At 36.8% G+C, this 12,673-nt stretch overlaps 1 protein-coding gene across 1 annotated transcript; it reads left to right on the plus strand.

The window, feature by feature from the left end:
* The first annotated feature begins 7,754 nt into the window (after positions 1–7,754).
* Positions 7,755–11,518, plus strand: LOC138898692 (uncharacterized). Its single transcript, XM_070184775.1, has 6 exons — positions 7,755–7,842; positions 7,984–8,160; positions 8,248–8,730; positions 9,145–9,372; positions 9,439–9,564; positions 11,376–11,518. The coding sequence occupies exons 1-6, from the start codon at positions 7,755–7,757 to the stop codon at positions 11,516–11,518; spliced, it is 1,245 nt and encodes a 414-aa protein (XP_070040876.1).
* Positions 11,519–12,673: the final 1,155 nt, after the last annotated feature.

The following is a 12,673-nucleotide window of genomic DNA, read 5'->3' on the forward strand; positions in this document are numbered from 1 at the left end:
GAAACCTTAGGGGGATATGACTAGGAGAAGATGTTTAAAGTGCCAAGGTTTTGGGGCATGTGCAAGCTGATTGTCCCAACCGAAAGGTTGTTATGTTGGTTGACGAAGAAGATGATTCCAATCATGAAGATAACCAGCCAATTGAGGAAGTTAATGAGGAAGATGAGGATGCCTATGTAGAACCTAATGAAGGTGATATGCTTGTTATTCAGAGGATCTTACATGCTGAACAGGAAGATGAAGAATCATCGCAACGAGAGGCCCTTTTCCACACGAGGTGTACATCACATGGCAAGATATGCTCAGTGATTATCGATGGTGGAAGTTGCACTAATGCTGTTTCAGAAGAGATCGTGACTAAATTGAGTTTGGAGACTGAGGTGGTGGTTACAATATGGTGGAGGTATGAAAGTCACTAAAAGATGCTTAGTCTCTTTTTCTATTGGTAAGATCTATAAAGACAAAATTTGGTGTGATGTGGTAAAGATGGATGCTTGCCATTTATTACTTGGGAGACCATGTCATTATGATAAGAGTGCTTTTCATGATGGATACCGTAAAACCTATTCATTCATAATTGATGGACGTAAGATCGTTTTGACGACATTGCACCCAAAAGAACTTTCAAAGAGGGAAAAGACCGTGTCTGATACGCTAATGACCAGATCACAGATTATTGGCCACATCAATAAAGGAGAGCCATTGTACATAGCAGTGTCCATAGAAGACTTACAAGATGAGGATCATGAGTTAGATACATGAGCCAAGAAGTTATTTGCTAAGTTTGATGATGTGATTGCTGAAGATGTCCCGTTAGAACTTCCACCCATGCGTGATATTCAACATCAAATTGACCTTATACCTGGAGCATAGTTGCCAAACAAAGCAGCTTATAGGATGAATCCTACACAACAAGCTGAACTCCAAAGGCAAGTCGAAAAGCTATTAGAGAGGGGTTTAATAAGGGAGAGCCTTAGTACATGTGCCATAATTGCTTTGCTTGTTCCTAAGAAAAATGGAACTTGGATGATGTGTGTTGATAGTCGATCAATCAACAAGATCACTATCAAATATCGCTTACCATTCCCACGGTAAGGTGATCTATTTGACCAATTACATGGTTCTAAGATCTTTTCAAAGATTAATTTGAAGAGTGGGTACTACCAGATTCGTATGAGAGAAGGTGATGAGTGGAGGACTGCCTTCAAGGCTAGCCAAGGCTTGTATGAATGGTTGGTAATGCCTTTTGGTTTGTCGAATACTCCTAGAACATTCACGAGGCTTATGACTCATGTGTTTAGACCATTCATTGGGAAGTTTGTTGTCTGCTTTGACGATATCCTAATTTATAACAAATAGGAAGTTGAACATGGAAAGCATTTGGAGAAGGTTTTTGAAACCTTAAGGAGAGAGAAGTTATATGCATAACTCAAGAAGTGCATCTTTTATACTAACAATGTGCGCTTTCTTGGTTACATAGTAACTAGTGCTGGTATTCAAGCTGACCCAAGCAAGATTGAGGCAATCATATATTGGCCAATTCCTATGTCAAATTCGGATATAAGGAGCTTTCATGGAATGATGTCCTTCTATCGATGATTTATAAAATATTTCAGCACTTTGGTTGCCTCGAACTCGGGGAGCACGACCGACACTCAATTGAGTGAACCCGGTCAAGCAAGCCTGTTAGATACTTTCTACCCAACTCACTTATGAATAAAGATAATACATATTTTCGTTAATTAGACAATAAAGAGATCATGTATATAATACCAATTCACCATTAGTTACTTCGGTTTAAAGTCTAAAATTTCACACACATTTTCATGGTCTGATGCGGAACAAGTAGTTTAACCACAACATAATTTGATTGACTTCCCCAGCACTATATACGACCCACACTATGTCTACCAAGCCTCTAATAGATTCAAAAGAGTACTATAATAGTGCCGGCAATAAGGCCCCGGCTATACCTCAAACACAATACACAAAGAACAAAAGATACATGACCCTGAAATGATGTGGGACTCACCAAGTCAGCTGAGAAGAGGATGTACCGCTATCACAAATCAATGTCTCCTACTGTGGAACCACTTGCATCCATTGAAGATGCAGCGCCCCCGGAAAAAAAGGACGTTAGTACATATGGAATAGTACTAGTATGAATGTCAAAACACCCTCTCAATAGAATGATAAATAATATAAGCAAGAACAATCATAATATCAGTAGAAGCCACAAACAACATCAAACCTCAAATTAGGATCAAGACAGTGTTCAAATAAATTTTAATATTTTAAGTTGGGAGATCTTTAGTACTAATATGCCACCGTTCACCATACCAATACCACCGTACTTTTAGTACGGAGTCCGATCACGACCCGATCGACTAGGCCGTCTCATCCGAGACATCAACCACCCGGAATCACCCCGAGGCCCTCGGAACCTCAACCAAAAATATCAACAAGTCATACATCAACATACCAACATAGTCGAACATTCAAATCGCTCAAAACAACATCAAATCATCAAATTACCTTCGGATTAAAGCCTAAGAATTTCTGAATTTCCAAATTCGGCAACCGATGCCGAAACCAACCAAACCACGTCCGAATGACCTCAAATTTTGCACACACATCACAAATGACACTTCGAACCTACTCCAACTTCCGGAATTCTTTTCCGACCTCGATATCAAATTTTCCACTGCCGACCGAAATTGCCAAGTTTTGAATTTTGCCAATTCAAGCCTAATTCTACCACGGACCTCCAAATCACATTACGGACGCACTCCTAAGTCCAAAATTACCTAACGGAGCTAACGCAACAATCAGAATTCAAATCCGAGATCGTTTACACATAGGTCAATATCCAATTGACTTTTCCAACTTAAGTTTCTACTTAAGAGACTGAGTGTCTCAATTCACTCTGAAACCACTTCGGTCCCTAACCAACTAACCCGATATAACATAATATAGCTGAATAACACAAAAAGAAGTAGAAATGGGGAAAACGGGGCTATAACTCTCGAAACGATCGGCCGAGTCATTACATCCTCCCCCTCTTAAACATCCGTTAGTCCTCGAGCGAGTCTAGAAACATAACTGGAGAATAGGCGTGGGTATATTCTCCGTATCTCTCCCGCTCAGTCTTCCAGGTGGCCTCCTCCACAGACTGACCTCTCCATTTCACCTTCACTGAATCTATATCCTTTGACCTCAACCTTCGAATTTGCCGATCCAAAATAGCCACCGGCTCCACATCATAAGTCATATCACCCTCCAACTGAACCGTTTTGAAATAAAAAACATGGGACAGATCTCCAATATACTTTCGGAGCATGAAAACATGAAACACTGGGTGTACACTCGACAAGCTGGGTGGCAAGGCAAGCTTATAAGCCACCTCCCCAATCCTCTGAAGCACCTCAAAAGGCCCAATGAACTGGGGGGCTCAACTTGCCCCTCTTCCCAAACCTCATAACACCCTTCATGGGTGATACCTTGTCCCCAACCATAAAAGACACATCACTGACCTTCCTATCCACATAGCTCTTCTGCCTAGATTGCGCCGTGCGAAGCCACTTCTGAATCAATTTCACGTTATCTAATGCATCCTGGACCAAGTCTGTACCCAAGAGCCTAGCCTAACCCGGCTCGAACCATCCAACCAGAGATCTACACCTCCTCCCATATATAGCCTCGTACAGAGCCATCTGAATACTCCACTGATAACTGTTGTTATATGCAAACTCCGCGAGTGGCAGAAACTGATCCCATGTACCCCTAAAGACAATGACACAAGCACACAATATGTCCTCCTATATATGAATAGTGCGCTCGGACTTCCCGTCCGTCTGAGGGTGAAAAGTTGTGCTCAACTCAACCTGAGTACCCAACTCTCGCTGCACAGCCCTCCAAAACTGCGATGTGAACTGAGTACCCCTATCTAAAATGATGGAAACCTGGACACCATGCAGGCGAACGATCTCTCAGATGTAAATCTCAGCCAACCGCTCTGAAGAGTAAGTAGTACCAACTGGAATGAAGTGCGCGGACTTAGTCACCCGATCCACAATAACCCAAATAGCATCGAACTTCCTCAAAGTCCGTGGGAGCCCAACTACAAAGTCCATGGTGATACGCTCCCACTTCCACTCTGGGATCTCTAATCTCTAAAGCAAGCCACCCGGTCTATGATGCTAATACTTAACCTACTAACAATTGAGACACTGAACCACAAACCTAACTATATCCTTCTTTATCCGCCTCCACCAATAGTGCTGCCTCAAATCCTGGTACATCTTCGCGGCACCCGGATGGATGGAATACCGCGAGCTATGGGCTTCCTCAAGAATCAACTCTCGAAGCCCATCTACATTAGGCACACATATCCGGCCCTGCATTCTCAGCACGCCATCATCACCAATGGTCACATCCCTAGCATCACCTTTTTGAACCCTGTCCTGAAGAACGAGCAGGTGGGGGTCATCATACTGACGCTCCCTGATACGGTCATAAAGAGAAGACCTGGGGACCACACAATCCAATACCCGACTAGGCTCCGAAATATCCAATCTGACAAGCTGGCCCGCTAAGGCCTGTACATCCAATGCCAAAGGTCTCTCTACTGCTGGAAGATATGCTAAACTCCCCAAACTCTCTGCCCGACGACTCAAAGCATCGGCCACCACATTGGACTTCCCCGGATGGTACATGATAGTGATATCATAGTCCTTAAGAAGCTCCAACCATCTCCGTTGACGCAAATTAAGATCCTTCTGCTTGAACAGATGCTGCAGACTCCGGTGATCAGTATAGATCTCACAATGAACTCCATACAAATACTGATGCCAAATCTTCAAGTCGTGAACAATGGCTGCTAACTCAAGATCATGGACAAGATATTTCTTCTCATGGGTCTTCAACTGGCGCGAGGCGTAGGCAATCACCCTACCCTCCTGCATCGAAATACAACCAATGCCTATCCTCGAGGCATCACAATACACGGTGTAAGAACCTAAAGCTGATGGCAGAACTAACACTGGAGATGTGGTCAAAGCAGTCTTGAGCTTCTGAAAGATCTCCTCACATTCATCCGACCACCTGAATGGAGCACCATTTTGGGTCAATTTGGTCAAGGGTGATGCAATAGATGAAAATTCCTCCACAAAGCGACGGTAATAACCCGCCAAACCAAGAAAGCTCCTAATCTCCGTGGCTGAGGACGGTCTGGTTCAACTCTGCATCGCCTCTATTAGGGATGGCAAGTGGGCAGGTCCCGGGCCTAAACAGGCCAAGTGTGCCGGTCCAAACGGTCCCGGGCCCGATCCCGCGCCGGTCCCAAATTAAACGGGCCAAATGGTCCCGGGCCTAAACGGGCTTTTTGTAGGGACCGACCCGGGACCGAGACCGTTTGGTCCCGGGCTAAATGGTCCCGGTCCGCGGGCTAAACGGGCTAAGTGGGCTTAATATATTTTTAAAAAATAAAATTAAATAGATATTATAGACAAAAGGATGTTAAAAAAAATATCTAAGACAATGCTTTGTAAATTTTATTATAGAACTGTGACCTAAATTTTAATATTCAATATTTAATATCGAATATTTATAGTATATAAGATGTATATATAGCTTATATATATATATATATATATATATATATATATATATATATATATATATATATCATAAGTAATAAGCTATATTCGATAAGCTATATATACATCTTATATATAGTATATAAAATGGTACTTTCATGGTATATATAATATTGATATGAAATATTCGACATAGATATGTTTCTGAAATATGGATTTAGGAGAAACTAGTATGAAAAATACTAGATTGAAAGAGGTAGATATACCTCAAAACCTCGATTTGTTAAACAAATGGACTATTCCTAAAGTCCCTATTAGAACAATCTATGATTATGGATGGTTTGATAAACTCTCTTCTAAACAACTTGTTAAAACAACTGAGCAATCTTTAGCTTTGAATTCGTCTGAACAGACTATTCGTTTGTTAAACAAGCACGGTGTAGATATTTATAAATACCAGTATAATTATTTGCATATTGGTATGGTTCAAATTGCTTTTAAGCCTTTAACCCTTAAAGGGTTACCAGAGACATTTTTGGCTGCTCTCAGAGATGTCAGAAATTTGAATTTTAGACAGTCTCTGATGGGTTCTATTGAATCTACTGTCGCCTATGGCCCAGTATATTTTAATACTCAACCTAATTTGCAATTATCTTTATCTGATGTTAATATACTTGATGCATTAACATTAAATGTGAAAACGCATGGTTATAATTATGCGCCTGGTTCTGAACTGATATGTTTATCGTATAGAATTTATTTTAAATTACTATCTACGTTAAACCCCAGATGTAAATTTTATGATACATCTAATCAGACTATTCTAGTAGAAATGAATTTTGCAAAGTCTAAGGTCACAACGAGGAGACCTATTAAGTGGGAAGAAATTAATTTTCCAACCACATGGACTTTGGATTCGGTTATATCCCCCAGTCAGATAACTGATGCTGTCAGTAATACTGAGTATTCTCATATTACTCAAAATCCGGATGGTATGATTTGCATTCAGTTTGACGATAATAGTTTCACTTATAGTAGACAGTCATTTTCTAATAATAGACTGTTGCCTACAATTAGTTCTAATTATAACAGACATTCCTTTACCAATCGTAGACTGTTACCTGATATTCAACACATTTCTCCTGTTGAACCAGTCTATGGACCAGCTAGAAATCGTGCTGCATCTCTACACACAATTTATACTAAAGTAGGTGATAAACCTATTGAAAGGGTTAAGATTAACCCCAAGACAAATATTGTTCAGGATAGTGATAATATTTCTGATAAGGATATTCCTTCTGCGTCCGAAATTGATTTTGACCCCAATGATACTTAATGATTCCACACCAAATTGATTTTAGTCCAGGGTCACAAGCTAGAGGTTATATTCAAAAAGAATTTTTCACTTATAAATGGAACCAGTTTAAAACTTGATTTTTTGATACTTATAGTAAGGAGGATTTAAACAATATTTCTCAAGAGTTTTATGAAACTTGTGCTTTACATAATCAAATCATGTATTTTATTTCTTGGTTTATAACCACATATTTACCACTTTTTATAAAAGTTTTGGAAAGATCTTATAAAGACGGGAATGGCAATATTACTAAAGCTATTTACCCTCCTCAAGCGCCTTTTGTTTTACCTAATAATACAGGTATTACTTTTACTGCATTTCAAAAATTTATTGATGAAGATGTTGCTGCAGTCAACATCACATAAATTAATAAACTAATTTCTCAAAATAATTGTTTGAGTTTATATGTTAAAGTTTTGGGTGAAAATATTAGTTTTCTTAATAAAAAACTTGATGATTTAACAGTCTTGATTAAGGATATGAGTACTAAAAAGACTTTGACTGATATTGCCTCTTCTTCAGGAAGCAAATCAGAACCTCAAATTGTTCTCACTCATATTCAAAGACCCCCTGATATTCAGGATTTTAAATTTAAATCTTTTGGTGACTTAGAAGAACTTCTTGATAAAAAGTTATCCGGTTTGAATATCAAACCCATTGATTTATCAAATGATTTTGCTGATAAATTAGATTCTACTTTTGACTATAAAAAGGATGTTTTGTCAGAGTTTAATAAACTCAGAAGTTACCCCAAAAAGAATAGTAAGTTTGCAGATAGCAGATATGCTGATAAACCTAGAATGCAGACTTATTATTACAATCGTCCTACTCCTCAAGATGTTTTAATAGAGGAACGTGATTGGAATCAGACTAATATGTCTTACAGCGGTTTCGAAATTTACGAATGGAATCTTGATGGATTGACTGATAGACAATTAACTATTCTTGTGCATAGAATGCTTATGTATGCAACTATCTGTAAAAGTGTGAAAAATACAGATAGAAATATTTGCAGAATGATTGTTGCAGGTTTTACTGGCCAACTTCGTGGCTGGTGGGACAATTATTTGACTATCGATGAAAGGGCAATGGTTATTAATGACAAAGCCACTAAGGATGGAATTGATAACTTAGGCATGGCTCTAGTAGCAAATAGAAAAGATGCTGTTTACACTCTTATTCTTACTATATTAGAACACTTCAATGGTAGATTTACCAACCAGAATGAGACTGTTCGTACTCTCCTTAATAGCCTTAGATGTAAGACTTTAAGTGAGTTTAGGTGGTATAAAGACACATTTATGAGTAGAGTGATGGAACTACCTGAAAATAAGCTTGAACATTGGAAAGCTAAGTTCATAGATGGCCTTCCCTCTTTATTTGCTGAAAGAGTTAGAAAGGTTTTAAGAGGTAGTTATGGGGAAATTCCATACACAGACTATACCTATGGTAAGTTAATAGGAATTTGCACACATGAAGGATTAAACATGTGCAATGAATTAAGATTGTCCAGACAACTTAAGATGGATAAGCTTAAGGAAAGAAACCAATTAGGAGACTTTTGCACTCAGTTTGGTTTACCTGAGACTTCTACTCATAAGAAGAAGAAGCATAAGTATCATAGATACCCAAACCAAGACAGTCCTTATAGGAGAAAGAGATCTAGATATAGATCCAAAGAAGAACGAGAAGCTAAGAAAGCCCATCGTAAGACTACTATATTTACCAAAAATAGGTCTAAGAGAGATCTAGCTGATATTAAGTGTTATAAGTGTGGTAAATTTGGCCATATAGCTCCAAATTGTGAGCTTCAAAAGCTGAAAACCTTAGGACTAGATGATGAGTTACGTGATAAGGTTTATGGTTTGTTATACACTTCTGGATCAGAATCAGATTATTATTCTGAGTCAGAATCTGAAGCTGAAATAGATTTACTTGATTTATCTGATAGTGATAAAGATGTTGATAATACTTGTACAACTTGCAAAAGTGATACATGTGCTTGTGATGATGAATTTTATAAATTACAATCACAATTTGAAAATTTAAACATGAAAACTATTACATCTGATAATGTAATAGAACTTTTAAATGAAGTTACTGATGAAAAACTTCGTGAAAAAATTATTAATTTGGCTGCTAGTTCAATTTCTAATTCAAGTTCTAGTTTTGCAAGACCTTTTGAAAAAGAATTTGAATATTCCCCGCCTTATTCTTTACTTGAGGTTAATAACCGTCTTTTGAACAAAAATGCAACCCCTGCAAGAGATTCTTCTTTCGATGATTTAAAAATTAAAGTTGAAAACTTAAAACGAGAGATTAAATCTCTTAAACAAAATCAAATGATTTGTGATCATAGGATTACTCAGATTGAGAAAATCAAATCTCCAGATGAGAAATCTAATGATAAAAACAAAGGTATTTCTGAAAATGATATTGAAGAAAAACTTATTAGTTTTAATCCTAAACATGATATGTTTTTAGGAATGATGCAAATTATTACTGCTCATAAATGGTATATTAAATGTACTATTCTCATTGATAATGATTTCTCTATTACAAACATTGCTATGATTGATAGTGGAGCAGATGTTAGCTGCATTCAAGAAGGTTTAGTACCTACAAAATATTTTCAAAAGACTACTCATATGGTTAGATCTGCATCCGGATATGCTTTAGATATAAAGTATAAACTTCCTAATACGGGTATTTGTCAGAATAAAGTCTGTATTCCTCACTTCTTTTTCTTGGTAAAAAATGAGTTATACCCTCATATTATACTTGGAACACCGTTTATCAACGCTGTTTATCCTTTTACTAGCATAGACTCGAAAGGTTTTACTGCTACCTATAAGGATAAAGAGATAAGTTATACTTTTGTTACAGATCCAGTAACCAGAGATATTAATGCTTTAATTGATATGAAGCAAAAACATGTTAATTCTTTACAATTAGAATTGTTTAGTATGAATATATTTGACACTTTAAATTCTACTAAAGTATAAGAAAAAATTAAATTGATTTCTGAGCAAATTGCTATTGATATTTGTGCTGAGCATCCTAGTGCCTTTTGGAATCGAAAAAAGCATATTGTCACTCTTCCATATGAAGACAATTTTTCTGAGGATAATATTCCTACTAAATCTCGACCTTGTTAGATGAACGCAGAATTAGTAGAATTTTGCAAAAAAGAGATTGATGGTTTACTATCAAAGGGTTTGATAAAACCCTCAAAATCTCCTTGGTCATGTACAACCTTTTATGTTAATAACGTAGCTGAAAAGGAACGTGGTGTTCCTAGATTAGTCATAAATTATAAGCCCTTGAATAAATATTTGAAGTGGGTTAGGTATCCTATTCCTAATAAAAGAGAATTATTGTCTAGATTATATGATGCCAATATATTTTCAAAATTTGATTTAAAATCTGGATATTGGCAGATTCAAATATTTAAAGAGCATACTTATAGGATTGCTTTTAATGTTCCATTTGGGAAATATGAATGTAATGTTATGCCTTTTGGTTTGAAAAATACCCCTTCTGAATTCCAAAAAATTATGAATGATATTTTCAACCCCTATCTAGATTTCGTCATTGTTTATATCGATGACATTTTGGTATTTTCCAAAACACTTGAAATGCATATTAAGCATTTAGATATTTTCAAAAGAATTGTTATACAAAATGGTTTGGTAATCTCAAAACAAAAAATGAGTTTATTCCAAACTAACATTCGATTCTTAGGACATTATATTTGTCAAGGAAAGATTACTCCTATTCAAAGATCGATTGATTTTGCCTCAAAATTTCCCGATGTTATTATTGATAGAACTCAGTTACAAAGATTTTTGGGAAGTTTAAATTATATTTCGCCTTTTTATAAAGATCTGTCACGTGATTTAGCCCCCTTATATGATAGGCTAAAAAAGAATTATAAAAATCCTTGGACTGATAGTCACACTACTTTGGTCAAAAATATTAAGCAACGTGTTAAATCTTTACCTTGCTTAACCCTTGCTAATCCTGCATGGCAAAAGATTATAGAGACTGATGCGTCTAATATTGGTTACAGAGGGATTTTGAAACAGATAAATCCCAATGATAAACATGAATATCTAATTAGATTCTACTCTGGTAAATGGTCTGAAGCCTAGAGAAAATACGCTACTGTGGCACATGAAATGTTAACCATAGTAAAATGTGTTTTAAAATTTCAAGACGACTTATACAATCAAAAGTTTTTGATAAAAACTGACACACAATTTGTTAAATATATGTTTAACAAAGATTTTAAACATGATGCCTCGAAAATGATATTTGCAAGATGGCAGGCTCAATTAGCCCCTTTTGATTTTGAAATACAATATAAAAAGGGAATTGATAATTCTCTGCCAGATTTCTTATCTCGTGAATATTTACAGGATGGAACCCCCCTGGGGTAGGGGAAGAGGTAGAGGTTGGGGAAGATCGTCCCCACAACCCAGAGGAAGGCCATCACCTTCATGATCGTCATACGGATCCTCATCAAACTCCCCAGTTATACAAATGGGAAGAAGAAGTTTAGTCAATGAGAGGATATCTCTCAGAGAAGAAGCATCGATCGGACCATCCGTCCATCTGGAAGATATTCCAGAAGACAATCCGTTATACGAACATTTGCAGGCATATTTGACTGCTCAAAAACAGAAAGATACTTCTGTTAAGCAAAGTGATACTTTTGCTTCCATTACTAAAGATGAAAATGATGATATCAAGTCATACGAGAAAGTGTCAAAAAGAGAAATGATATTTCTCTTAGAAAACTCTGACATTCAGAAAAAAGAAGAACCGTGGAAGATATTCCAAAGGTATTTAATAAATGGGTTATGTTATCCGGGTGAGTCATACAAAACTCGTTCCTACTATGAAACAATACTAACCAGTACTGGCAGTGCAGATTTTCAGCACTTTTCTGGGTATAGCACAGACGAGAACATTTATAACTTCTCGAAGATTATAATTAAACAGATTATATCTGTTGAAGACTAGGGTATATCCACAATGAAGGAAAGACAGATAAGCCTTAACAAAAATAAAATGAATTTTACTTATTGGGATTATATCCAAGTATTTGATAAAGTATTATACTACAATAATGACAGGCACAAACATACTTGGTTTATTAAATTATGTGCAAAGATATTTGCAGAAGCAATTCCTAACTGGTTTCTAAATTGGTGGTCATACCACGGTCCAACAATAAAATTTTTACCTAATCCATTTCTCATGTTATACAAAGAATGGATAAAAATTTCTCCTTTTATAAACAATTTTATATCACGCAAATCATATCTGCTACCCAGACAAAATCAACCAGATTTATTTCTTTCTGGAATTTTCTATTCCCTGGATACACAAATGGAATCCAGAAGTCGGATTCACCGAAGAACAAGTCCCATGCTTATACAGGACTTTTTACAACAATTTTTGGGACAAGTTAATGAAGAAGGATCCCAAAACAAAGATCTTATACAAGAACTCTTGGATTCAATCGAGATAAAAATCCAAGAATATTCCAGCAAACCTCAGAAAGAGGTAATTGATGACAGTTCAGTAAGGCATATTGCCAGAAGGATCTCCTTTCAAGAAGGAGATAAAGCAGAGATGATTAATAAATACTTGGAAGAGGTCAACAGAAATTTACTTCATTCCATTGATCAATATGAAAAATCAGATACGT

Source organism: Nicotiana tomentosiformis, chromosome 9, assembly GCF_000390325.3.
Source record: "Nicotiana tomentosiformis chromosome 9, ASM39032v3, whole genome shotgun sequence".
NCBI classification, from domain to species: Eukaryota; Viridiplantae; Streptophyta; class Magnoliopsida; order Solanales; family Solanaceae; genus Nicotiana; species Nicotiana tomentosiformis.

Coding starts and splice junctions, on each gene's coding strand:
- LOC138898692 (XM_070184775.1), top strand. CDS start 7,755: ATGCAGACTTATTATTACAATCGTCCTACTCCTCAAGATGTTTTAATA. Junction 8,161..8,247: donor TATATTAGAACACTTCAATG/GTAGATTTACCA, acceptor GGTGGTATAAAG/ACACATTTATGAGTAGAGTG. Junction 9,373..9,438: donor ATCTAATGATAAAAACAAAG/GTATTTCTGAAA, acceptor ATATGTTTTTAG/GAATGATGCAAATTATTACT.